This window comes from Anopheles merus, chromosome 3R (genome assembly GCF_017562075.2).
Source record: "Anopheles merus strain MAF chromosome 3R, AmerM5.1, whole genome shotgun sequence".
NCBI classification, from domain to species: Eukaryota; Metazoa; Arthropoda; class Insecta; order Diptera; family Culicidae; genus Anopheles; species Anopheles merus.
In genome coordinates this window covers 40,965,044-40,991,998 of record NC_054084.1, presented here as the reverse complement: position 1 = coordinate 40,991,998, position 26,955 = coordinate 40,965,044, and the positions used below count along the sequence as shown (strand labels likewise).

Sequence of the window (26,955 nt, the reverse complement as noted above, 5' to 3'; positions counted from 1 at the left end):
ACAGTGTGTAGCTTTGCAAACTTGGAAAAAAAAACTCACAAGAAAATCTACTCTCCAGCCGCTCCAGATGCAGGCAGTAGTGCCGTAGGAAATGGCTCGTGCGCGCATTCAGTGCGCTTCATAATTAACATTGTAGCATCTTGAGGTTTTAACGCTGTATGTTGTTTCTTTTTTTCGTCGATTTGTTTCCAGCGAACAGTGCCCAACAGATAGAGAGAAAGAGAGCACACGGGCGCGTATGTACGTGAGGCGCGAACATGAGCAAGGGAGTTGAAATTCTAGAACTGAACCGGCCCTTTCTGCGTCGGCTAGTCGCAGCTGCTACTGCGAATCGTGCCAATGTGCAGTGTGTAAAAGTGCAGCAGTTTGTTGTGGCATTGTTGTGAGTGTGTGTGTGTTTTACGTAAAAGTTTACGTAGAAAACTGGGCCAATAATAAAAATGTGGTTGAAAAAAATGGCACACTGACAAAAACAAATAGAGAGAATCTAAAGCGCACTTGCACCACTTCTTACTGTTGACGGATTGATATGATGGGTGTGGAAAGGCTGGAATTAGAGAAACAGGTAAAGGGCTGATCGTTTTGACTTTTCCGTCGGCTCTTCTGTCCAAGAAGCTTCACACACGTAAATGCCGACTGTTCTGACTAGCAACACACTGCTGGTGAACGAGTAAAACACAACCTGCCACTGGTAGCTTCCTTCAAAGGAGAAAGAGGAATATAATCTGCTAGCGCTATTACAATTTGGAAATAAAACAAAAAAGCTCAACAGCAGTACCTCCCCTGAGCACAAAGAATAATTTCGAACGACGCAAACAAAAAACACGAACTTTACTACTATACTATATGCGCCACCTTTCGTGGTGAAATAGTAAAAAAGCGAGTACAAATATGCCGCCAGAACGTCTCTTAAATTGCTCAGAGACAGCGAACCGACGGATGATGCGGGGGAATGAAATTGGCCTGGCCGAGGGAAACGAAAATCGAGCCACCTAAGCAGCAGAGTATAACCACCATCACAACAACGAAAAAAATGCACACTGAGGGAAATAAAAACGAAGAAAAACAGAATTTCCAAGGGTGTGTGTTTGAGCGCACACACAAGTAACCCTTTTCCCAGTCGGGTTTGGTTGCTTCTCTCTTTCTCTATCTCTCTCTACCTCTCTCTTTCTGTCTATCAGGCACCGGTTGGGAACATCACCCAACCCCCATGCACCACCCAGGGCATGGATGGGAGTTGTTGTGGTGTTGCTGCTGCTGCTGCTGCTGCTGTTTACTGTTTGATGTTTTGCCTTTTGTGAAGGCTGCAAGTTACAACACAAAAATGCTCCTCCAACCCTATGCCTTACGATGTGCTCCTCTCTGCCTGGGAGTGCTATAGAATAGACCAGGCCTGTCGCGTCAGTAAAACTTTTCAATTTTTGTGTCCATGTGGAAAAATCCCCCAAATGGTGGAGCAATAGGGGAGAGAGAGACGCAAGAAGACAGTCGCGGGGCAGGCGTTGTACAGTGGTTTTGTTTTTTTCGAGTTGTTGTGTGTGTATGAGTTTTTTTTTGCTTCTTCTAACTGTTCTCTTTATTATTTTGAGTATGTTTTTAGTTACTTTGTTATCGTTTTGGTTGAAACAAATGGAACTCTCGGTGTGGAAAGCTTACCCCCGAGGCCGCCGGGGCACGCCGGCTCTTCCACGCTGGCTACACACCGGCTTCGCAGTGGCCAATTCTTGTGCATTACTGGGGGTAGGTAGTGATGGACACGATGGTGAAGGAAAGTGATGATGTCGACTAAAAGAGTGCGGTTCGAAGAACCACTACCACTGCTACGCTTGGTGTACTTTGAGCTTTTGTGTCATCTAGTGCTTCTAGGACTGCCGGAGCGAAACAGAGAGCGCGCAACTACAGCAAATGGTGGGCGGTATGTTAGTCCTCCAAGGAACCCTAACAATTGTTTCTCACCAACATCATCATGATCATCGTCGTCTGTGTCTTGTGCTCATCAAAGACGTTACGGATGATGGAGTGCAACAGTAGTGTCCCTAACAGCGTCCTATTCTTAAGGCACCATTGATATCTATTGTTTCATAGTCATAGTGCACCAACTCGAAAAGAGAAGAAAATTAGCTCAATGCACAAAGAAAGGGCACAAAAAACTTGAAACAAAAAATAGACCACGTTGGCAACTTTGTTGGTGGTGTTAAAAGGCAAAAATAATCCCCAAGAAGTTGTTTTACTGGCGCGTAAAAGTAACGTACCAGTTACACTCCTCCGTTAACACACAGACATACACACACTGTCGAAACGGGGGTTGACGGTAAACGATGTGTGTATTGATCGTCCATAAACAATCCCGAATTTCATCCCCAACCACACGCACACATGGAGCCGCGCGGTGCGTTGTTGCTGTTATTGTTGTTGGCCGCATGTGGTGTCGTTTGGCAAGTTTACGAATGTTTGTGTGACAGCTGCCGGTATCATTTTCGAAAACAGACACACACACACACCCCCTGTTACAGGGGGAGGGGGGGAGCCGAATGTCCTTCTTGTGGTGAGACGGCAGTGAGATGACTTTGACTGACTGACTGACGGACGGACAGACGGATAGACTTAAACCAACAGACCGACAAAATAAATGAATGAGCAGCAAAATAGCTGCTGCTGCTGGTGATGGTTTACTCTCCCTGCTTTGTGTCGGTGTCGGTAGACGGAGATGAAGAGGTAAAGGAGGATTGGCCGTGCTGGACTGCAACTGGAAGCGGCTAATTTTCCATTAGTGCAGTGGCTGCTAGTTAGCGAGAGCCGGCATCGGGTAGCCTTTCGAAACAATTACTACACTTTTCCAACATTTTGGATTTGTAAGCACTACTGTTGCCGGCGCTTCGAAATCGTAGCCTGGTTTTAATTTTCTTTACCAATTTCTTTACCACCCCTTCATGCCAACCCTCTCACTGCATTCCGCTGTGCAGTGTCCTAGCCCGTGCTATGAAATGGTACAAACTACCGTTCCATATGCCATTTCCTTTTGAACGACGCCTTCCCAACGCCACGCGCTGGTTGCCGGTAGTTGCCGGTACGTCTGGAACATTACCATTCTCGCTCGTTCGGTTTAAGCTTTAAGGTTCAGTGGGTTTTAGACCACCTCACAGACACACAAACACACATCATATCTGGCCGATGGAGAGACAGCGAGCAGAGAGCGAGCCTTAATTAGCTCCGAAGCCAGTCGGGCGAGGATAAGTTTCCAATGGAGCTGCCCACCGCCGATACTGTGATGGACATTGGGCATGGAGGTTTTCCAGAACAGCTACAAGACAAAAAAAGGACTCCAATAATTTCCATTCGAGTTTTGTTCATTATGGGGTGTTAATCATGGTGTCAGCTTTGGAAGACCACCTTAGTGACCAGCGTTTCCCTGACCCTGAACACATTTGTCTCACATCGCAGCGAGCAGGAAGAGTGTGTGGTCCAACCTGGGGTCGTGCTCTACTCTAGGACGTTTGATCTCGCACCAATTCCCTAGTCTGGTTGTACAGAGCGAGGTCAAACAAACACAACCCGCCCGGCATAGTGTGTACCTCCATCATCGGGCTTAATTAACTATCACTTACAGCAGGATATGTCTTCAAAAACGCGGCGGTGCGTGACCGTTGGCGGCGCCAGTTAGGAAGAGGGACGCCACGGGGCCAGCGCTGCCTTGTATTACAGACAGCGAACGAAAAAAAAATGCTTAGGGGTGTCTCGCACTGCAGCTGATCCAACGTCATCGCCACCATCGTCAGGCACGGTTGGAGACGTCGTCCTGGTTTTTTTTTACCATTCTCTAGCCCTGAATCCTTCCAGAGACCTTTTGAAAAAGTCCTATCACTGCGTTTTACACAGCGCTTACACAAGTTTTACTACACGCTTGTGCTACACAATGTTGCGCTATGCGCGATTGAAAGAGCATTCCAGACCCCAATATATACCACCCTCTGTTCCTGGTAAATATGGTTGTGGAAGTTTGCAGTACAGCCTTTTTTTACGTTCCACCTCGGATCCTTAAGGTTTTCCGGTTTTACGATGTATCAAAACTGGCAGCTACAGTAGCTTCGCAAAAAGAGCGTCGGAGAATCCATGAATCATAACCGAATGTTCGATCGAACTATAAAAGCCTTCCGGTTTTTGGTTTGTGTTCGTTCTGTCCCTCTTCTCCTCTGGCAAGTCCTAGACGCCGAGTGCCGTTGGTCAATAGAGTCCGCACAGTTATTATAACAAACCTAGCACAGAGCGAACGCGTATTGTGTTTTTTTGGAGAGCGAGTTGTAAGCGCAGGACGAAGGATAAAGGGGACACACCTACACAGACATACAACACACTCACACGTTAGTAAATACACACACGAGGGTAGACTTTATGTGGGGGTGATATCAGTTTTTCGAAATCAATTCTTCGTTTCCGGTTTTTGGCTGGCGAACTCACCGGGTGGGGGACCGAAGCGTTCGTCCTTTTTTTGGGGAAGGCTTTGCTGCTCTCTCTCTATTTACGTGTGTGTATGGCGAGGTTGGTGGCAGCTCGCTTACTGCGAGCGGATGTCCAGATGGAAGGATAAAGTTTAATTGGTTTCGAAGCAAGGCCAATACGGCACAAACGCGTCCAAAAACACACATACATACACATTATGCTGTTGCTGTTGACCAGTTTTGCTGTAGTGTCGGAAGGGCCTTGTTGTTGGCGCATACCACTTCTGATAGATTTTCTCATTTCATTATTTTCGCTTCTTTGTTGCTGGGTGTTTGCTGCGTTTGTTGTGCGTTGACTGACTGCACGACGGTGTACACTATGGATCAGTCTGTCACACAGGGGCTGCTCCCTCTCCAGTCTGTCCAGAGGGGAGAATTGCGGAGGGTCGCTGCAGTGTATTTTTTGTTTTGTTTTCCCGCGAAGGTTTTTTGTCTTTATTGTTTTTGGCTGGTATTTAGGAGGCCAATTAAAACAATTTTAAGAGAGCTCCGCGCTATCCGGTCCTGTGTGAGTGTTTGTAGTGTACCGCCGCGCCGACCGTGGCTGGGCAGGAAAATTGGAGCCAATTTGAATTGTGTTATTAGAAGCGTTTAACATGTCGCTGCTGCGTTCTTGCGGCGATGTGTCTGTCACTGTCTCTGACTGGTTGATTGATATTTTGATATGTCCGATGAGATAACCTTCGCGGGGTGTGTGTTTCCGAAAGATGAACAAAAAAAAAAGCGATGAAACAAAGCGTCACGCCCCCGAAATGTTGTTGATGCCCGGCGAGGAGAGGAGGTCTTACACACCGTGTACCATCGTAATGTAATGTGGCTCTTGAATCGATCGTAATGGAAACAGATTGGCGGTCGTTATGAAATAGATACACAGCATGTTCCACTTATGCCTAGGAACTGGCGCCTATTTCATCCCCAACCCCAACCCTGCTGCTTGCTTGATGGGATACATATGTTCACATTACTTCATCGTGTTAGGCTTCAGTTATGATGCATCGCATATACAAGACTCCACTCCCTCTATCCTCCAACACTACAGTGCTGTGTGTTTTGTTTTGTTGCAATTTAATATTAATTTGGTTATTATTTTAGATGACCCGGTGGTAGCAGCCGAGGGCCGTGTCCCATCGTCCGTTTGTTCAGCAATGCCTCCCGTTATTACGAGCACTTTCCTGCCCGTGTGGCATTAATAGATGATCGATTACACACCGGGCGGGACGGTGGATTGATGTGTGTCAATGTTGCTGGAGAGGAGGGGGGGAGGCATGGGAAACGGCAAGTAATTTATAACGCACCGCAAATAGGTTCCCAGGGGTAGTAGCAAGCGAACGCGCGTACACTCGGCTGTTAAATGCTGCTCATTTATTTTTACTGTCTAGTCGCCATCAAAGAATCAATTCTCCTCCATGCCTTCCCGCGTGCGTATGCGTGCGATGCAATTGAGACCAGGTGTAGTTGCTGCTGGTGCCTAGAGTTTTATGAGACCCATCTCAACGGGAGCAGCCAGCTCTCCCGCTAGCCTCCACATATTCATTGGCGAAATAAACTAAAATTAATGCTACTCATTCGTCTCATTAAAAGTGTGTACTCTCTCGTTTGCTGTTCCTTCATACCTTGCTTCCCGCCACCTTTCCGTAGAGGAGGAGCAGTTCCAGCGGTGGGAAGACACACAGTGCAGCCACTTTGCATTTAGCACACATTTATTGTATTATTAACGAGCATGCGAAAGGAGCAATGGGGTAGGCTAATGCTCTGTGGATTCGCGCTCTCGCACCCCATTATGCTGCTGTTGTAGTACGGCAATGTTTTACGATCGGTGCGAAACGGGTGCTAATCGACAGTCAACTCCCGGGCGCTCGTTCCGCTTCCCCTCAGGGCTCGATTTGCGTTCCCGGCGATGGGTTCGGTGTGGGTTTTAGGTATCACTTATCTACCGCTGCCTCGTCTGTGCAATCCATTCGACTGTGACAAAGTTCATCCGGTCCAATATTGGCCGCCCGGCAGGAAACCATAGCGTATAAATCCCGCTCCCAAGACAAAGAAGAGGCACACACAGGCTGCAGTAGATTGTAATTGCAGTGCAACTGCTGCAACTGCTGCTGCATGTGCAACTCTCAATATATGACTGTTGCGCAAGGAATGTATATGCCGATTGTATGCTGGATGCGTTGTTTTTTCCCCTCATTGCTGTTTAATTCTTCTGCATTTTATTTTCTTGCCCACACCTCCTAGCCTAGACCTGTACGGCGTGTTTGTGTGTGTGTGTGTGTGTGGGTTTAGTGCTTCTTTTTCTTTTCTCTGCTTCTCCTATTTCCGGCCCCGTGAACACGACGCATAATTACTTACGCATGGACACCGAGGCTGGGCAGTAAAATGTAAATGTGCTAACAATTCGTTATTTTTATGTTTGGCTTCTCGCCTTGCTGGCAGTTAAGCCATCAGACGGAGCTGATACGATGCTGTTGTCAAACTACAGCAGCCCCCGCTTGGTATGAATTATGCAGCGGGTTTATGATTTAGATATCATCATTTTCCTCTCCGAAGGCCTACGAATAGGATTAGGAACGAAAAATTCATTCATAAATATCGAAAGATGGTGTAACATGCATGTATATAGATATGCTCTCCGAGGGTCGCACTACCACTCATCACTACTGGTGTTGTTCCGAGTAGTGTCCGTAGGTGTCCTTCCGAGAAGTGATCCGGTTTGTACCTGTTTCTACGTCACCTACCAAACCTCGCTGCTCCAGTGGACAGCGTACAGGTCTAGAGGTGAAGAAACAGCCCAAGAAAAAGTGTCCCTGAGCGCGAGACAGAGAGCCATAGGTGTGAAAACAATTAAAAACATATCATCCCGAAAGTCAATAACCACAGGGGTGTTTCGAGGTCTGAACCCGCTGAGAGAAGCGCAGGTAACTCACACTTGCGTTGTACCTGTTGGGATGTTTGTTTTTATCGCTTGATACGTATCGGTGTTATGTTGGACCCGTAGTACCGTGCTGTAATTCTATCCTTGTTGCTACCTGCAACGTCTTCTGATGGCTAGTTGCCATCCCTTTTCCGAGGCACAGGAAGAACCAATAATTTATTCCATCATTCCTTGGCCCGCGTTCCTTTGGTAACGCTCGCTCTGGTCCACTGTCCTGGATAGATTGATTGGGTTTGTGGCAGGAAGAGCGAACAAAAAAGGAATAGAATTAGTGATAAATCACCCCCCAGCCGGAAATGGAAATAACTCCGCGGGAGTGCATATGTGCCGGTGCATAAATGACACGGTAAATTATGTCCATCCGATGTAAGCCACCGGCCACAAGGTTGAGCTTTGGGTTGAATTGTTTAGATTGGAATTTGGCAAAATCAAAGCTGTTTGAGTAGACGAACGACCATCAAGCTGCAACAAAGGCGCTCGAAAACTCAAGGCAGAAGTCAAACACTACCGCATTTTCGTCCGAATTGCAGCTGAGTACATAAATCTCGCCACAACTGAGGCGTGCAGCGGCGGATGCATCCGATTTTCCGACGTCCGACAACGACGACGACCGAGTGGCTGGTGTTTGCCCTTTTGTCTGCCGACTTCCGATAAACATAACAGCTTCTAGCATTTGGGATCAAATTTCAAACCTCACTGTGCCTTGTGTGAGCCCTGTCAGCGCGGAGTGGGATGGAACTGTCGTTCCTCGGTAACATAAATAAAGATCTTTACAGCTTCACCCGACCTCTAGAACCTTGTTCGCCGTAAGCTGTGTCTGTACTTGCCAGTTTCACTTTCCTATGTATGGGAATGGTTTTTGTGACCTGGGTTTTACACCCCGTTTGGGCATGCACTAATCGATTACAATATGATGGGTTTTTACCAAGCAGGGGGAAATTTTATTCCACCTCCGCACGGTCCCGACAGCGAAGGTAGCTGTCGCGGAGGTTGCCGTTTTTACACCGGGAAAATCCTGCAATAATTCCAAGATCACATCTTTTACGACACTTACCACCGGACAGAGCAGACACTTAGCAGAGGGTGCAGTCGGGCCGCTTCTTTCCACTTTTTCTAAAGCCACTGCAGGAAAAGCAGTAGTGTGTACAGTCACTTTGTCCACCGCGCGCTCGGAACATTGTGTGGTATGGCGATGGTTGAGCAGAAACAAAACAATGCAAGCAAAAATGTGCCTGCAAATGTAAAAAAGCAAAAACATACAGTCATACATTTGGAGTGGCGGCCCCTTTCCGAACCCTCACGGAAAGCTGGTGTGTGGAAAGGGGCGCAGCGTAGTGCTATGCACTACGAAAACTCCGCCAGAATCGCGTTTTGCAGCTTTTGCTGCTATGCTGCTGTATTCTGTTCTACTACCTTCCACTTTACAACCTCCGCGTTTGGCGAGGTCAAGTGTTGCAGAAATGTTTACCAATATTTACCAACCGAAAAACCCTCGCCCCTTGCCCCCCATGCCTTGCTCGCGGACCTGCGTTCAATGCTCGGTGGAATGCTTCCGTACCGGAGAGCAGTACCGGTATTGTGGCTGTTGTTGCTGTGCAATGGAAACGGTTTGTTGTTTGGAATTGGTTGGTAGCAGAAAATGGCAACGGAGTGAAGTAAAGAAATCTAACGTTTTTCAGCTGGAAACTTTTCTCAGAGCGACTTGGCGAGGTTCCTTATATGGGCTAGCGGGGTTGTGTGAAGAGTAGGCCGCAACGTTATCAAGCAATTGTAACAGTTTGCGTTAAAATTAATAGTGGGGCATAATGTGGATAGTAAAAATTTTATTTAACAATGCTTGGAATAATACATCAAATATAAATGTCTTTTACGTGCATTGTACAGTAAATATCGTCGATTGCAGGGTTGCTTCGCTTATCTCATTTAACTGAGGTTGTGGTGCATTATTTTAAACATAACATTGATATTGATATCTTCAAATCGTCGTTCAAATTCCATTATTGACCCATTTCGTATTTTAAATCATAAAGCTAAAATTTCAGTGCCTGTTGGTAGAATCCATTGGAATCAGGGTTGTATCCATTTGACAATTACGTTCGGCTATATTTGTTTTCATCAATGGACGAGACACAAAGATGTATTTTAAAATCGGTTTTGTTTTCTTTTTTTCTATTGAAATTGATTACTTTAATAGATTTAAATATCGAATTCACATTTCTAGACAAAATATTTATACTTCAGCACAAAAAATACCAATCTTTCATGAGATGACGACTCTTAATCGTTAATATATTTTATAGAATTTAATGTATTTTTATTTATGCCTTATCTATTTGGCTCTTCACATGGAATTATACGAACATTTTTGTAGAATTTGGATCTTTAGGTCGCAAAGTTTGCCGACCCCTGAGCTAATCTGATTGAGTTGACGTTAAGTGACAGACTAGCTGGGTAGAATCGTATAACCGCATATAGATAGGAAGGAAAATAAATTCTAAATGAGAAATTTAGAAATCCTGTTAAGAAATCGTTTACACACAATAATTACAGGGATTCTATAGAACGAGAGCGTTAAAAATTATAAATTTTCTTTCCTATTATTAAGATCATGCTCTTTATATTTATTTCTTCGTAGAACCCATTGAGAGTTTTTGCAATCTTCTGTGTTGCTTTGAATAGACAAACGAGTGGACTGAAAATAAAAAGAGTTGTACAAGAATTTAAAATTAGTTATTCTCATACTACACCAATTTTCGTTTATCGAACCTATGGTCTTCCGTTAGATTTGCGGAATCAAAGAGGTACTATCATGCCCTGCTGTCCCTTTCTGGTCATACCAATAATATCCCTTTAAAGAGCGCACTAAATCCGATTTCCTCCGTATCTTCGAACGCCAACAACCAAACCAAACGGCACAAACGCGCCTCGGACATTCGGTAGTCAACCGTCTCCCTCATACTCGCTGTGCACCATTCGTTAGTTGTGTGTGTTCAAATTAGATCACTCGGAACCGCTTATTAGCCTCGCCCGTTTACATACTGAGAATTCGAGAGCGTGCTCGTAAAGATCAACACATATACCTCGCACCCCGGCGAACAGTGCAATATGCAACCACTTCGCAATCATCATCCTCAAACGCCCCCAGCCTGCAACTCAACTGCCACCAACACACACACTCCGTACAGACGAGATGAAGGGTTTTAAGTGCGGGAAGTAAACAGGACAGGAACAGAGGATGCTAAAAGTAGGGAGACACCATAGTATACGTGTGCACTTTGTAAAAATGATACAATGGAAATGGTGTGATTTTTCAATACTTTTCGATTGTCGATTGTGTACTATCAAGTGTGAAAAGTGTGTGGGTTTTTTTGTTTAATCATAATAAACTCGTTCCCGAAAAAGCGTTTGCGCTCATTTATTATTTTAATCCAATTCAGATTGACGCACGGCAGATTGATTTTGCAAAAAGAGGGTAGTAAAAAGAAGTGAGAATCAAAAACCACCCACCGGGAAGAAGGATATGCAAAAATTGAGTGCGTGAAGTGTGCCCGCAAAAAAGGCGAAAATTCAAGCTACAGTGTGTGATATCGGTTTAATTATCAGCGAAAAGTATTTTTCCCGTCGGCGTCCGGTCCCACGTTTACTGTGACCGAGTGTTTTCCGTTCCGCGTGTGTAGCGTTTTGTGTGTCCCCTGTGTGCTTATATATATGTGTGTTTGCGTGTGCAACTTGGGGCGAAAAAGGGGTGAAAGCGGATGGAAGGGTTGCCCACCAAATTTGGGTGCGTGTGACAGTGTGTTCTGTTTGTTCGGTTTGTTTGTTGAGTAAATGAAGTGTACGCCACGGGCTAAAAAAAGGAGCGAAAGTGCGCATTTGTGAATGTGTGATTGTGTGTGTGCTCATATGTGTTTCAAGAGTGACGAATGCAAAATGCACTGGCAACGAGTGCGTTAGGTGCAACAGCGGGTTGTAGTTTTATTTTTTAATTTAATTTTTCCCCCCTCATTCCCTCGCTGCAATTGGATGCATGCCACTGCAAATTGGATCGGCCGCGATTGAAGGGAGAAGTGTGCAATACTACTGCTGCTACTACTACTAGTAGTACTACCACGACTACTATTGCTAGTACTGTAGTGTCCAGTTGCACATGTTAAGCAGTGCTAAATTGTAGCGCTTTTTTTGCGGATGGATAGCAACATGTGGATGGAGAGATGAAAGATTAATAACGAGCGTGAAAAAAAGAGCTTTCCGCGTGTGCAACACTAACGAGTGTGGAAAAAGGGCAGTTAAGCAGATCAATTATCGGCGGATGCAACGGATTGGAGCGCTCATGTGTAAGCGGAATTGTTCCGACCGAGTGCGGTGATTGGAAGGGGAAAGGTGCGAGATTATTGTGCATACATTGCATACGCCTACGGGGCTGGTGCGCGCTCGCCGGAAGCTCAGCGTATTTCCTCGATGTTTGTAGAACCTGTGTGATAAAACGACGTGTGTGTGTGCAAGTGCTTCTGTGCTGGCTGGATCCATATCAGGAGCGGAAGCCATTTTTGCCGCCCTGTCGGTGTTTGTCCCTCATCCACCTAACATTTACCATAACAGCGGATAAGCAGCGCTGTACAGCTTTGGGCGCAGTGTGAGCAGCAGCAGCAGCAGCACGGGGCGGACTTTGTGGACGCAACCTAGACCCCAAAACGTTTTGCAAACTGGAACCATATGACGTAAGCACGATGTACGCGTACGCGCAGGGTGGATCGCAAGGTCCGCCACACTACGCTACACCGGGCAACGCGTACCTGGCCGGACCGCACCATCACCATCCGTACCCGGCCTACCATCACGGTGGCTCGCCGACGCCGCCTTCCACCATCACCTCGTTCAACAACGTACCTGGACCGTCGACGCTGCTCGGCCACCACTATGCCTCGCCGCACCATATGCCACCGCCACCGCCCCCACCGTTGCCGAGCGCGGCGGCCAGTGCGGTGGCGGCCGCCGGTGTGGCCGCCGTCTCGCACAACCACCAGGCGGCGGCAGCGGCGGCTGCGGCGGCCGCAGCCGTAGCGGCCGGCGTTTTGCCGATGCAAACCGACACGCAGCTAACCGAGCTGGCGCCCTCACTGGGCGGAATCACCAAACGAAGAAGGTAAATTTACAGCACTGTGGCAGATGCAACTTGCGGTTGCTGAACTACTCAATTGAAGCACTGAAAAATAAAGCGCTAACCACACAAATAAACTCCTCACTCTTGATTGAAATAGCTCTGCACTGAATGGTTGGCTTTAGATAATATTCAGGTCATCTCTCGTCTCTGATCTAAACGTGCAATCGAAAAAAAGTTATAATTAAAAATAACGTGTAATTATTGTTATCCAATGTTACTATCTGATGCTGATGTATCTCTGATGAGTTTCAATGATTTAACAACAGAATACGAATATCTGTCATAGAAACCACCTTTGGCCATGGCATTGCTTTGAATTTGTAAAATGCTGTTCAAATTAGATAAGGTAACAGATCATATAAGTACTTAGCCTGTTGGGGGTTTTCTTCGTAGATTTTTACATGCTAATCTAGGAAATTGTATGTTGACTTTTGGGGGATGTAACAAAGATACTTTATTTTTTAGGTGCGATTAACGAACTACATTAACGTTACAAATTCGGTCAGTTATTATCATGGTCAGGATGTGATTAGAACATGCGTAGTCTGATTTTGTTTATATAGATTAGGTTTTTTTGTTAATCTGATCAAGCTATTTATCCTCCTTTGCATGGAACAATCACGTCTAATCTTTTCTTAATGATGGTCTAAAAGTTGACCAAAATCATAAGGCCGGCTAAACAGGTCCGTTTAATATAATTGTGAAGTTTAGCAATTATGAATTTAATTAGAATGAACATTGATGAGAGTCGCTGGAATGATATATTTTTATTATAGTATAATTTCATATTGGGTCAAGTCAATGATTATCTATCCTGGAGCCTGTGAAATCATCTTTTTGATTTGATCCTTAATTGATTATAATTTTCACTGAATGTATCACTTCTTCCTGCCCACTAATACATTCAGCAAGCAATAATCAAAAGTGAGGAAAGGCTGATTGGTCGTTGCACAGAATTTACTGTTCAGAAATAACATTAAAAAATCACAAAAACATTTTACGTATGATAATCTGAGTAGGATTTACGTTGTAAATTCACCGTTTAAATTCATACACTTACACTCAAAATCCTCTTTATGAACAGTATATTTTTTAAGAATCACTCTCAAAACAATTTCCTTTTATTTAGTGACCGGTCCTTGGCGTAATACGATACACCTTAAAAATTCATAATTCTTTACAACCTTCAACTGCTCCGAGTAGAGTACCATGGAAAGTAAAGGTGTCATATAAAACGATTCTATTATCTGCTCCCATCGATCCCCTGGTCATTGGTGTTGACAGGGCCTCTGCACAACAAATCGAGCATAAAATACAACCATATTTTGCTGCACAGCAGAAAAAAAGCAGGCCTGCCAGCAAATAAAACTAAACACATATAAAATCCAAAATCTCTGCATTCCGTAGCGTTGTTTGCGCGGTGGCACCGAATACTACTGGCTACCGGAATTTATTATACGATATTAACATAAAAACGTTGCTCGCGCATTGCCACCAACGAAACCAACTCGCACCCAGCGTCTATAGCTTCTGCTCCGGTGTCTGGGGCTCTAAAACAAAACAGTACGCTTCTTAAGCAGTTCTTTTTGCTTTTCGGGAAGAGGGCAGACCGCGAGTTGCAGTTGCCGAGAGTGTCATGTTGCGGACTCTGCGGTGGCAGATAAAAATTGTACGATAAAATGGCAACGAGCTTCGTTGCGCCTGTTTTCGATTCTGTCTCTCCTACTCCAGCTTTTCCCACTTAAACGTTATGCTTGCCTATAGTGTCGATCGAGAAATCGATGCAAAACATAACGATACACTTCATAAAAATATCCTCCCATACTTAAAGGCCCGCCAGCATGGGTCAGGAAGAAATTCCCTAAGCGCGTTGAGTGCGTTTGAGTATTAATTTACTTGCTGCTGCTGCTGCTCTTCGGGTTGCTCCTCTTGCAGCATTTTTCTGTTCTGCAAACGCACCCGTACTAAACACTGGGCCACCTTTTTGTGGAGCATGGGGTCCGAAGATGGTGTGTCCGGTTAGAAGGAATCGCACAAAGCCTTGGAAATAAAGCAGCAAAACAGCAGGAGCACAGCACAGGAGCGCACATACACAAACGAACACACAGCGGTGATGTGCAAAGGTAAATGAATGGGGTTGGGTTGGTGGAAGACGGGAACAAAAAACACACACAACACAACCGAACAAATCTTTTCGCAATTTACACTTTCCGCAACGTCATAAATTTTCGCGTGCGCCTGGGACGGAAAGAATCTGCTCGCCGCCGATTGCTGCGCGGGGACGGCGCAGCCACATTCAGCAAGCGCTGTGTCCTCCGGACTACTTCGTCCTGACCTCCTTTTCTTTTGGAGTGGACAGCAACGCTTGTGGAGGCAGTAAAGAGTACCCCGATCCCTTGAGCACTTCAGCCTTTCCCCTTTCTGTCCCGGCCAACAGTCATCATCACCTTCCATGGGTCATATTTACAAAAATATTATGATAGCAATAAAATTTTATGTACTCCCCGCATCATCATCATCTCGCCGAAGTTAGTGGCCATCGACCGTTCCCTACCCTACCACTTCCTTCCCTGAAGTGGCATAAAGAAAGGACGAGAGTTTTAAGTAAAGGCTCTGCTGCGTCGTCGCCGGCAGTTAGGTTGGACAGTGGTTCATTTTCCTATGCCGGCTAACTAACTGATCGGACACGCGAAGGATAAAAATGAAAACAAGGTGGAAAAATAAACCGGCCAATACGTTAAACCTCATCAAAGTATCAATTACTCTCGCGATCGGCAGCAGCCAAATGGTGGTGGTGGAGAGGTGAAGCTTGCTGACTACACCAGCAAGTTTTCTGTGAAGTTGTCGATTCCTTTTCTCAACAAACCCCGTGCTGGCGGGGTGAAAAAAGGATTGATTTACGAAGACATCAGCTGCTGCTGCTCGTTCCTCGCTAGGTCGTCTCGGTCGAGTGCCAGGGAAATGAGGCACATTCTTGTTATTATTTACAGCTCCTCCCGGTACTAGGGCAATCATTGTGCACCCCAAAGAAAATCTCTTCTGCATGAAAGGCGTCGGTATTTAACAGCTCTGTGTCTGCTGTTGCTTTTCACCAGCAATAGTGGAATGTATTTATTCTCTTAACTCCGGCCGATTTTCCTCCACCATCGTTGGGCCGTGTCCTTGTTGAAGTGCGATGAATAATTTATTTATTTTCGCCACGGTTGCATTCATCATGCAGCATTAAACGCACTAATAGATCATCGACACCAGCGATGTGATGATGCGTAAGAAACGTCTCTATATAGGCCCCCCGACGAAGGGGGTAAACGCTTAATCGCGTCTAGCGTTATTTATTGAGAGCAAACCCTCTAGAGTGTGTTCCGCCAGCATCTACAGTTGCATCTTCATCATGGCCGACAGCAGATGTGGTGGTGGAAGCAGAAGCGGTTCAAGGGGTGTTTTGCATTCGATACGCAGAGACTCACAAGCATTTTAAAAGTGCCCGAGTTTTGCATTGTTATCCTGCTGTGTCTGTGTGTATGGTGCATCTCTTGCTCATCCCGCTGGCCGGTCTCTTAAATCTGTAATAAATTAAATTTAATGTTATGTTATCTTACCTTGCCACCCTACGCCTTGCCATCCCTATCTAGAGCCACATTACGCCTTTCCTTTTGGTTAATCTCACTGTCTGTCTCTCCGTCTGGTTCTGCGATCACTCGTTTCAGCGTCCCCCGTTTGTATTTCCCAAATTAGGGAGCTTCACAAAACAGCGCTGGAAATGCAGTAGACGCGCAAGAAACGGATTACAAAGAATGGTCCCGGTGAAACATGCGCCAGTGATTTCACTATCAACTAACCCCCAACCGAGATATTTCGCTTCGCTTTTCTCCGGTGTCCTCCGCTTTTTTTCTCTTTCTCCCTTGTTTTCCCCGTGTTGTCGATCGTGATCCTTTTGAAGCCGGTGAGGAGCATCGGCGAAAAAGAAACCAAGAAACGTATGACGCGCGTATCACCATCACCACCACAGAGGGATACCGAATGCGCAATGTGCTGCTGCACGCGTGCAAATTCTCGTAGTATATATATATTTTTATTTTTCGTTCTTGTGCATCATGCTACATCGACAACCAGTATCAAACTGTAGTGCTGAGGATTGAAAGAGAGAGCGAGAGTGAGACAAGAAATATGTTTTATGCCCTCTCGTGTCCCTTCGCAACGACCATTCATCTCTTATTGGCATCGAAAAGCATCAATTGATTCATTTGGTTTCGGTACTGCTGGGGCGTATAAAAACAAGCGTACTTTGGAGCCTGTGTAAGGATTACCAACGATTGAAGTGCTTACACGGGCAAATGAAGCGAATCTTTTGCTTTTGGGATAGTGAGCGGGTGGGAGGTGGAATGTTATCGTTAACGTGCTTCTCACGATTCTTGTCCACCTCGCCACCGAGCCACCCGTAATGCTGTGGGAAGATATAAATGTGCTGACTTGAGCCCCGGACATTTAGGAAATCATCCTGGCCATTCGCCCGTTTCGCCCGGTGCAGTTTTAATAATTTTTGCAATATATCAAAATTTAATTTACGAAATGACAATTCACGACATGGCGCACCTCTGTACAATAACCGTACAATTGTATTTTTTCCCATCTTGAACATTCAGGGTCGGTCAGTCATGCTTTTAAATTTGACCCTTGCACCGGCCTGTTGCGGTGTCTCAGTTCACAGAAGACGCATCTTGTGTCTTGCCCACGGCCAAAGTTCAGCCGGAGTTGGCAGCGTCGAAAATTGTTTTATTGTGTTGAAAACAAACATTTTTCTTATGTGCTGTGGGAGGATGCATGTAATCAGAATTGGATTAAATTTGGCAGTCAAAAAGGTGTAGTGGTTTGATTTAATTTTTCCCTTATTGCGGCTCAATTTCTATTCTTTTGTGTTCTTTATTTAAACTTTATTTATATGGAACTTGCATTTTAAATATTATAAACTAATAATTAACATGTGCCAAAGAATTATACATGGTTATGTGTATTGGGATTGATCAAAACATTCTACTACATGCTATATCCTTTTTGCCCATTTTACTTAGTCGATTTTCAACCAATGCAGATGCAAAATCGTCTCTTGCCATTGCCAAATTTAGGTTTCGAGCAAATTTTACTCATTTTACACAGCACCTGTGAAATGAAATTCCTTGTTTGTTTAATTTTGAACTATCATTCAAAAACGTAAAAAAAGTTCTATTTAGTCAGAATCATATTAAATAATTAATATAGTAACTAAAACACCGACTTCAAGCAACATTAAACGAAAATCTACTCTATTATGGCTGCAAATCACTAATTTCGACTTCCGTAGAAACTTGTATTTAAAGTGTATCTTAGGAACATCCATTATCTAAATTGGGAACAACATGGTAGAAATGTAACATAACATGTACACGTAATTAATAACTACTCATATAGAACTAACGACAAGTCTGAAAATAAAATGAAATAAAAACTGAACAAGAAACTGCACTTCATAGTTTTTCATAGTATTTGTAGTTTATTTTCATTAAAAATTAAAACAAACGATTTGATAACTTCCAGAAAAAGATGATCTCTTACAACGAATTTTATTCTAATTTTCTATATCTTAAATTATCGTTTTTGATTTAGAATTTCCAAATTGAATATTCGTTTACGCGTTAAAATGTATAAAAAAGCATTTAAACATGCAATATAATATTATGATTATATTTTTTTGTATGTCTTGCTCCAATGAAAACAATAAATAATTTCAATTACAAAGACACTCCATCAAAAAGTAAAATGCCACTTTTTTATTCGATCGTTCGAACGGGGCGTGCCCATTGTGCGGCGAAATAAATACAAAAAAACCCTGCTCACACAAATGGAGAGGGAGAGTGAGAAAAGTTGTACTCCCATGTTGCATTAAGCCCCGCCCACCGGCTCACGCTCAACACAGGCGCAAAACAGTTTCTGCATTTTCCATGCGAAATTCGCGCCAAAACTTCACCGTGCATATGTGTGTGTGAGTGTGTTCGGGGCGCCCGGTTTGCCCGCGCTCCCCGTTAGACCCGTTCTTTCGCTTTGCGCCCTTAATTCTCCCATTAGCAAGTGTGATTTTCCTTTGTGGAGTCCGTCGGGAGCATGGCACGTGTAATGCGAAAAGTAGTTGTGTTTTATTATGGTTATGTTATTTTAGACATTGTTTTTGTTGTTGCTTAAGATAATGTACACAATAATTTGTAAAAAAAGGCCTGATCAGACCCGTATATCAATTGAGTTTTGTAATACAATTTTTACATTCTCCCTGTTTGTGTCGCTTGCCTGCTCTATCTGGCGTATCAGATCGCATTTTATGCTGGCATGCAACGATCGAACGCCGATAATAAATCAGCGATTCCATCTGCTCGGGTTGCGCACAACCCGTGTGTAGGCCTGCCTGCACTTTGAATAGATATTCCATCTTTTGCCGTTTAATATACGCCCAAACCAAAGCCTCCCCGGCCCAAGCCTATAGCTCATTAATGCGCAGTCACACACGGAATGACACGCTCACATGCAGGAGGACGGTGGTGCAGGAGAACCAAAAAAACACTCATGCACACATTTCTCTAAGAAAGGTTTTCAATAGACCAAAGGCTAGAAAAAAGGTGCCCTAAGGTAGCACAGGGTGACGATTACAAACGAGCGTAGTTTTTAAATCCTTTTTACGGGTATTCTGGTTTCTCTCGATGGTCCTGTTGCGTGTTGAATGGTCCAGGGATGGCGAAACGCTGCACTGGTCGCCCCTACCGAACTGCTGTCGGCTGTGGCCCGGGCACTGGCTTACGAGTACATAAATTACGGAACTAAGCATTTGCATATCAATTGACGCTAGTCAGGCACATATACACACACACACTCTCTCTGATGTGGTTCGTTTCTGGCTAGCGTCTCGGGATGTGAGTAGTTCGGTACTCTGTGAACGCATTTAAGCTTCCATTACACGGACGCATGAATGGCTAGGAGAGAGCATTGGAGACGTCCGAAACATGGTTAAGCCCTAGGCTTTTCGCAAGTAAAACAGTTCCATGTCAAAAAGGCCTTCATTCGCAATACGTCCCACCGTCTCCCACTATTGAGGAATGCTTGGCTGGGTTGTTTTCACTCGTAGCGTATGCATTGTATAGAGGCCTTAGTTCGCGAGCCGAGAGTCACCAGCACACAACGGCGAAGGAAGAGGGACACCCTAGGAGTTTGCTTTTACAACAAGTGGTCAATTATTACACGCGGAAGCGTAGTAGCAGCAACACACTCCTTATGGAGTAAGACCTGCCAAGCCAGATTGCGTGTCCTGTAGGAGGAAAGTGTTTCCTCTTTAAAGGTAGTTGGTCGCGCTAGAAACAAACGCTTTGTGTATTGGTAATGGTGTGACGCGAGGTGGATGTTCCAAAACCGATAATTGTTTTCCCACTGTTTGAAAGATGAAAGATGTGGCTTAGTTAAGTTTTCTTCCGAAATTGATTTACTGTATATAAATATGTAAACTATTGGTTATAACTTGTCATAAATAATTATTTTCTTTTTTTGATTTCAGGTACGTTTAGCCAAATTTATCCCAGGCTTGAGTAACACAAAAAAGCAAAAACACGGAGCAACAATGTGGTATGTTTAGTTTTGTTCATTATGATTTATTATCCTGGTTTGCCGTAGCACATCGTAGAATATATTTAGAATTGTTTTGACTCAAACTTACAGCTTAAGAACGGATGAGTTCCAAAATAGAATGGGCTTCTCTCAATAAACGGACAACAGAGCCTGTGGAAGCAATTCTTTGGTGGTTATTTTTAAGCCCTCTATTCTGAACTAACGCTCTATTAATACCAACTCACTAGAGAATTTACCTTCAACCAGGAATTGGTTGAATAATTAATGCAAAAAGTTGTGTCTTGTCCTTTTTCTTTTTCGGCTGATGGGAAGCTTTATTTTCTGACAAGTTTCTTTTCCCAAGCAGTATCCAAAAATAACTTTGTTCAGACAAGTTGCAGGTGAGGCCCAGTTGTGGCGTGTGTTTTGTGTACGCACTGGGTGGGATAAAATTATCTCACTTACAATGTTGCAAACACTAAAACACGTTTGCCCGTTGAACTTTATTAGACACACGTTTGGAGCCAGCACTAACTGTTGACTGTGGGTCGATTAACTTGGCCTCTTAGCTTCTTTTTTTGTTTGTTTCTCTCGTGTGCTTTCCAGCCCGTGTCCGTAACCGATACTCGCAAAGGGGGTAATGTATCGTCTTATAAAGGACATTGAATAAATAAGCTGCAGCTGCTGCTCGCCGCAGTGCGCCGTAAGCTTATCACCCTTGGGGCACTGCCCCATACTGATGTGTGGCTAATTTTATAACCAGCGTTTAATGCATACATTCTTTCATTCGGGAAGGTGCATATCATCATTTTTGTCACCAGCAGGCTCCTCTGAAGGTGCTCTTACTACGCCAGCCACCAATGATTGCTAGATTCCCGTGCAAAATTACGCTTAAGGGTGTTATTTATTTTACTAACTGAATCAATAATTATCATCTACCAAGAGGAAGAGTGTGTGAGTTCTGGTGCATTCTTGGAAGTGTTGTTACTGTTCTTGTGAGAATTTATTTCATTTCTTGCCGAAACTCAACCCACTCACAAGATGTTCTTATTCTGGTTCAGTGTGCTTCAGCAAAATGATATCTTGTACCATTGAGTACAGACGAGCAGGAATGGCTGAAGAGGAAGTATTTAGTGGCAGCTGCGAGGAAATTTGTTGGTTCATTTGCGTAGCATAAAACGTAGGCAACGGGTGATGCAAAGGGATGATGTGCCAGTTCCGCCCTCCAACTCAGAACACATCCCCCGGTACGCTTGTGCACTACGGCTAACCGACAGACAAAGAGAGAACGAGGAGGCAATGAAGAGTAATTATGTATGCATATGAGGCAAATTTGGCGAGGCTCGCAAATGAAGCCATTTAATATTCAAAATGTTCACGGACCAGAAATAGTGCACCGGTACACGATGGCGGGGTTTGTGTGTGTGTGTGCGTCTGAGTTTCACTACCAAGCACGTCAGATCGGTGTCTTCGGTGTGTTGCCCCGTCTTTGCCGCGGCGACAATTAAGCAAAGAAGGAAGTGTGAGAATCTTCCATGACGTATAGGCAATGATCCAGCACACGGTGGGGAAGATACACGGCACGGGAAGCGCTTATTATTATAGCTTGATTTTAAATTGAAAGGATAAACATTGAGAACGTCGTTCTGCAACTTGCAAAGGGGTGAAACTGTTTCATTATCCTGCGCTCGTAATGGTGCTGGCAAATAATTAATCCCACTCATCATGGCGGGAATTGTACGACATCTTAAGTGAAATGACTGTAGTATGGTGCGTCGAAAAGACGTGTTTAGTTGGGACAGGTGGGGGCAGTGACAATTTTGGGAACATCGTTGTTTGCTCTCAGTAAAAAGGTAGAAAGGTGTTGTGGTCCTCTTTTTCAATCCCTAAGATGACATCGATATGATAGGGTGTTGGGGGGAGCGTGTTAGACAAAACGTCCAAATTCACTACTTAGAGGACAAGACATTCAGGCAAGAATGATAAGAGATTGAGATCTCGCAAGGTAGGACATATCTGTAGTCATCATTAATTTGAAGTCTATGCTCTTTTGTCCTGAAGTTATGTGAGAGGTAACTTAATGGAATGGAGAGATCTTGATGGAAGTAATGAGTTCCATAAATCAACTTTATAGCTAATGTGGAAGATGGCACGTACTCTTTTGTAATCGGCGATAAAAGAAAAAGCTTGATAATTGAAGATAGCTTATTTTGTGAACAAATATCCTTAACAATTTGCCATCAAATAGCATTAAACATTAACCGTTGTGATGTGCTAAAATGTTACTTGCGTTGCTCATTACTCCCTTGACTAATGTTATAATTTTAAATCGATATAATCTCTCGTATCCTTATTATCATCATATTTTACACGTTTGTATCGGAAATGTGTTGCCTTACCTACCACCACAATGTTAGCCCACACCGCAAGCAGGAATGCAACATAATTTGAATAATTTCTCTCCAACGCCTCCCCAATGAGCACAGCATCAATGCCCAGAAGCCTGGCAAGTAGTCAGATTACTTCGACGAATCGATTAACAACCTATCACATTCCTATCGCGATGCAGCATCGATTGCAAACAGCGTCGATAAATGGCGCCAATAAACAGTGAAGTTTTGCATATTATTTTTCCTTCCACGCGCATTCCTTGTATACACAATTCTAAACTCCTTTCTTGTGCAACTTGAAAAAAAAAAAAAAAAACAAATCAATGTTCCTTTTTCATGTTGTTGCCTCTGTTGCAAAATTTGTGGCGTTGTCGAATTGAGTCACCACCGCATCTGAAATATGTTGGTGTACGTGTTGTGTTGCTCCTTCTTTCTCTTTTTTGTTTCGCAAAACACGATCGAAATATTGGAATGCATGTCGATCGGTCAACAGATGATCCCGAAAAACCATGCTCAACACAGCACGAGACAGACACAACCATCATATCGTGTGCATTGTTTTTTGTGCGATATTTTCGTGTTTTGCTGTGCTGTGCATATCCACATTCTTCCCGCTGGGACCTGGCCCCGGTGGTTTGGGGGTGTGTTTCATCGGTTCTCTTCTGTGCCGTTCGATGCCGGGATGGTTTATTGCGCCCGGCACGAAGCTGGCTAATCGCCAGCGAGTTTTGCAAGAAGCTCCTGCTGGGTCTGGGGCTTACCTTTTGCGTATGTGTATGGATACAGCGAATGATGGGTGCATTCAGGTGCCATCCTTGGTCTTGTATCTTGCGACGACCTTGCTGAAAAGTGGTAGTAAAAGGTGGTTGAAGGCCTTGGATTAACAAAGCTCGTGCGTTGGTGTAATGTTTAACAAGTTTCGAAATCAGGTGAAAATTTACTTTTGAACCTATGCGATTGATTTTAAACAGCTCTATTTTCAACTGTGAAACATTCAATTGAACTCCCCGAAAAATGTCATTCAACCCCTTGACAAACTCCAAACAAGCGATTGGACGATGCAATAGTACACGTTTGAAAAACTTGAAGTTCGTTTCGTTCTGCGGAAATGAATGCACGCACGTTTGTGCATGTGCAGTTTGCATTCGATCTTCCCAAACCATCTCGTTCCCTCCTTCCATTTCATCCTTACTTTATGTGCATGGGCCTTCCAATGGCACCCAGCAATGCATCGTGGTGGCCAGCATCAAATGCACCCGGTGTCCGCCATCATCGCGCACAATACGGTGCGTCGATTGCTGCTTGCCGGATGAAAATGCAAATATGTTCGTGTATGTGGGTGTGTGTGTGTCTTATGGGAGTTCGATGCGTTCTACGCGAGAGAAAATGGAAACAAACCCCCTGCGCTATAACACGCACTGATGAGGTGCATCAATACGCAAACAATGCAACGAAATTTATGGTCCAAAATTAAATCTTTTTCTTTTTTGTTGTCGAGATCCCCCTAACCCAACCCCCCTTAGGACCATGTATGCGAAAACCATAGCTCGGAAGGGGTAGCAGAGGATGCGCTGTAGAACGGCTAGCGGCTGAAAACGGAAAGGCCTGATGAAGATGCGAGAATTTAATTTACCCAATCACAAGTTATTGTAATTTTAATGCCACGGAAGCGGGATTGTGCACCGAAAGGGGCGTGTGCTCGTGGGTTTTTTTTTTATGTAACGTTCCACGGGGAAATCCCTTCATTTTGAGGTTGTAATGACACGCAGACACATCGGGATTGCAAATTCGACTCAAACCCTCTCTTTTGCTGGTGAAAACGATTTGGGGAGGTGTAGCATTAAATGTCCTTTTTGGAAAACCCGTTAGTATTCCATGCATGTGTCTATGTGTGTGGGTAGTACTGCACTTGTGTACTGTGGTTGTCGTTGCATCGTTGCAAACGGGATGCAATTTGCTACTCGAACCTTTTTCCTTTCGCTTTTCCCCCCATACTCTGTAGCCACACATTCTCTCGCTCACACGCCGCTCCGTATGTGACATGCGGGAATTGAAACATCATGTCATTATTTCGGATGTAAAATGTCCCGCGGGCAATGGAAGGATATTTTCCCTTGCCGTGTAGTAGTACACACACAGTACGTCACAACGTGCACTGAAATGGCTGGTCTGAGGGAGGCACGCGTGCGACGTACACAAACACAGTCCGCCGCAATTCAGGCGCCGGGGTTCACGGTAGCATTTATTCTGTAGCAGTTTCGATGGGAGGTCCGGACGGTGGCGGGATGGATTGTTGTGCAAGTGCCTAAAATAATAAGGGATGATTATGTTGATTACTATTGTATGTAAACCATTGGCTCCAATACATACAGCAGAGGTACAGCGGATTGTGCTGTGGACACAGGCTAGAACGGCGAACAGCCACGGCAACTGTTTGACCGGAGCGCAAGATTGATGTCACGTAACGGGAACGACACCCGTATTTGTGGTGCATGTAAACGCATACTTGCGCACCACTTGTCCGCAATTAGTTTTGGCGGGTTGCCCTGTTGCCCGCCTCACCCAGGGCTGTTTACAGTGCGAATGAAATATCTACTGATGTGTTTTGAAATTGGAAGATAAAACAAATTATATGGGTTTTTTATTTGTTGCTATTTTAAGATTTGCATGCTTTCAAAATGAGTTTGGTTTTGAGTTTTCTAATTTTTATTTGCTCTAAACTTTGTGCAACTCATCGCTGCATGCGCTGACGAAAACTGCACCGCACTGTTGCGCTCCTTCGAAAGTGATCAGTGGCACAGAAGCACCAATAAAGCTTTAATAACAATAATAAGGCACGCAAATCGGGCGACTCGAGGCTGCAGCGATCACTCTCACTTGATCGTCTCATCGACGCCACTTATGATTACCACTTTTCGTTTCCATCAAGGACCGCATCGACCGCGGGTGAACGCATGTACGTACGACATTCAGCAGGCTCTCCCGGTTTTCACAGTCCCGTTAAAATGACACACCACCGTGAACGGAGGGCTTATACTTATAATAAACTCCGAAGCATTACGGACAGTAAAAGTAAATGAAATGGAAAATTTGGAATATTTCGATGGGGATCGTAGCGATAACACGGAACACCGTCAAGATGATACTGTGTTATTGTCTCTGAAAGGATACGAAACAAATGCTTATGGAAACATACACAAGCACACATGGACATGGATATTGCTTAACATGGGTGGCAAGCATTATTTGGCGTAATGTTAACTTGTGAAGCATGCTAAGGCTCTATCTATCTGAACTGCACCCGCTGCAACGATGCACTTGCATACATTGTGCGTTTTGTGTGTATGTGTGTGTGTGTGGCGCTGTGTGTGCAGTCGCCCGTTCTGTGTTCAGCGAGTTAGTATGTATTGAATAACGCACATGCACATAGCCACGTACACGTGTACATATAGCGCTATCCCGCCCAGCGCCCGGGTGAATATGCAAATGAGGCAGGATATTCAATTATTGGATTTCTATGTAAATATTTCAATTTGGAATAATTATTATATGCAAATTAGGTGTGGTAACGTTGCTACTGTCCCTTTGCTTCCCCACCGTGTTACTGCTGGCGTGCGGCGGTGGATACGCGTATTTACTCCTGTGTATTTACGGCCCCATCACACCTCCGGTACTTTCGGCGCCAGAATGCCCAGGACGAACCGGAGAGGATGAAAAGGAGAAAAAAAGTGCTCTAATTCGCTCGCCGAACCAACACTAACACTTTTGGAGCATTTTGTAGCATTTTTTGTTTTGTTCAGCCTTCCAATTCAGTCCCACCTGGAGGACGCATGAGTAGCTCAACAGAAAGGACAGGTGACATATGGTTGGGTCCGGCGATTAGTGCTAGCGGGCACAATCGCGATATCAAAATTGCATTGGCTGTTAGTTTGGTCCTTCTCACGTGTGTGTGTTTGTGTGTTCATTTCACATTGAGCGCGTTGAAATGAGGAGGAACAGGTTGTTCGAAGAGGAACGGGGATCCATAGCGCACACGGGTAAGGTGAGTTCTAAATTTGATGAGCCACAATATAACATGCAAATCAAATTATCGACCGCAATCAACCCGACGTTTTACAGGAGACAGAGTTTAGCAATAAACCTCATTTATCTGCTGCAGCCATTGCTCGACAACTCATGCACAGTGTGTGTGTGTGTCCTGTCATGGCCGCGGCAAATAGGTACGAGTCGATTTGAAATTTTTATAGCCTTTCTCTCTGGACATAAAATTGAGCACAGTGGATAGGTGGCGTCAGAGAATAGTTCGGTAGAAACGTCGGAAAAAAATGACACCATCTATTCCTCCAGGAAACCCCATCCGTG

At 44.5% G+C, this 26,955-nt stretch overlaps 1 protein-coding gene across 11 annotated transcripts in view; it reads left to right on the top strand.

The window, feature by feature from the left end:
• LOC121598013 (aryl hydrocarbon receptor nuclear translocator homolog) overlaps nt 1-26,955 on the top strand; it is a 196,771-nt gene that overhangs the window by 40,293 nt on the left and 129,523 nt on the right. For 6 of the 11 annotated variants that reach the window (XM_041924438.1, XM_041924440.1, XM_041924439.1 and 3 more), the window contains exon 2: nt 10,863-12,568. The exons of 3 other annotated variants lie outside the window; for them this stretch is intronic. In XM_041924438.1, coding sequence (XP_041780372.1) covers nt 12,153-12,568 — 416 coding nt within the window. In that variant the 5' untranslated portion in view covers nt 10,863-12,152. Of the gene's footprint in view, nt 1-10,862; nt 12,569-20,153; nt 20,222-26,955 lie in introns of all 11 variants that reach the window. 2 more of the 11 variants (XM_041924444.1, XM_041924446.1) reach the window with 1 other exon arrangement.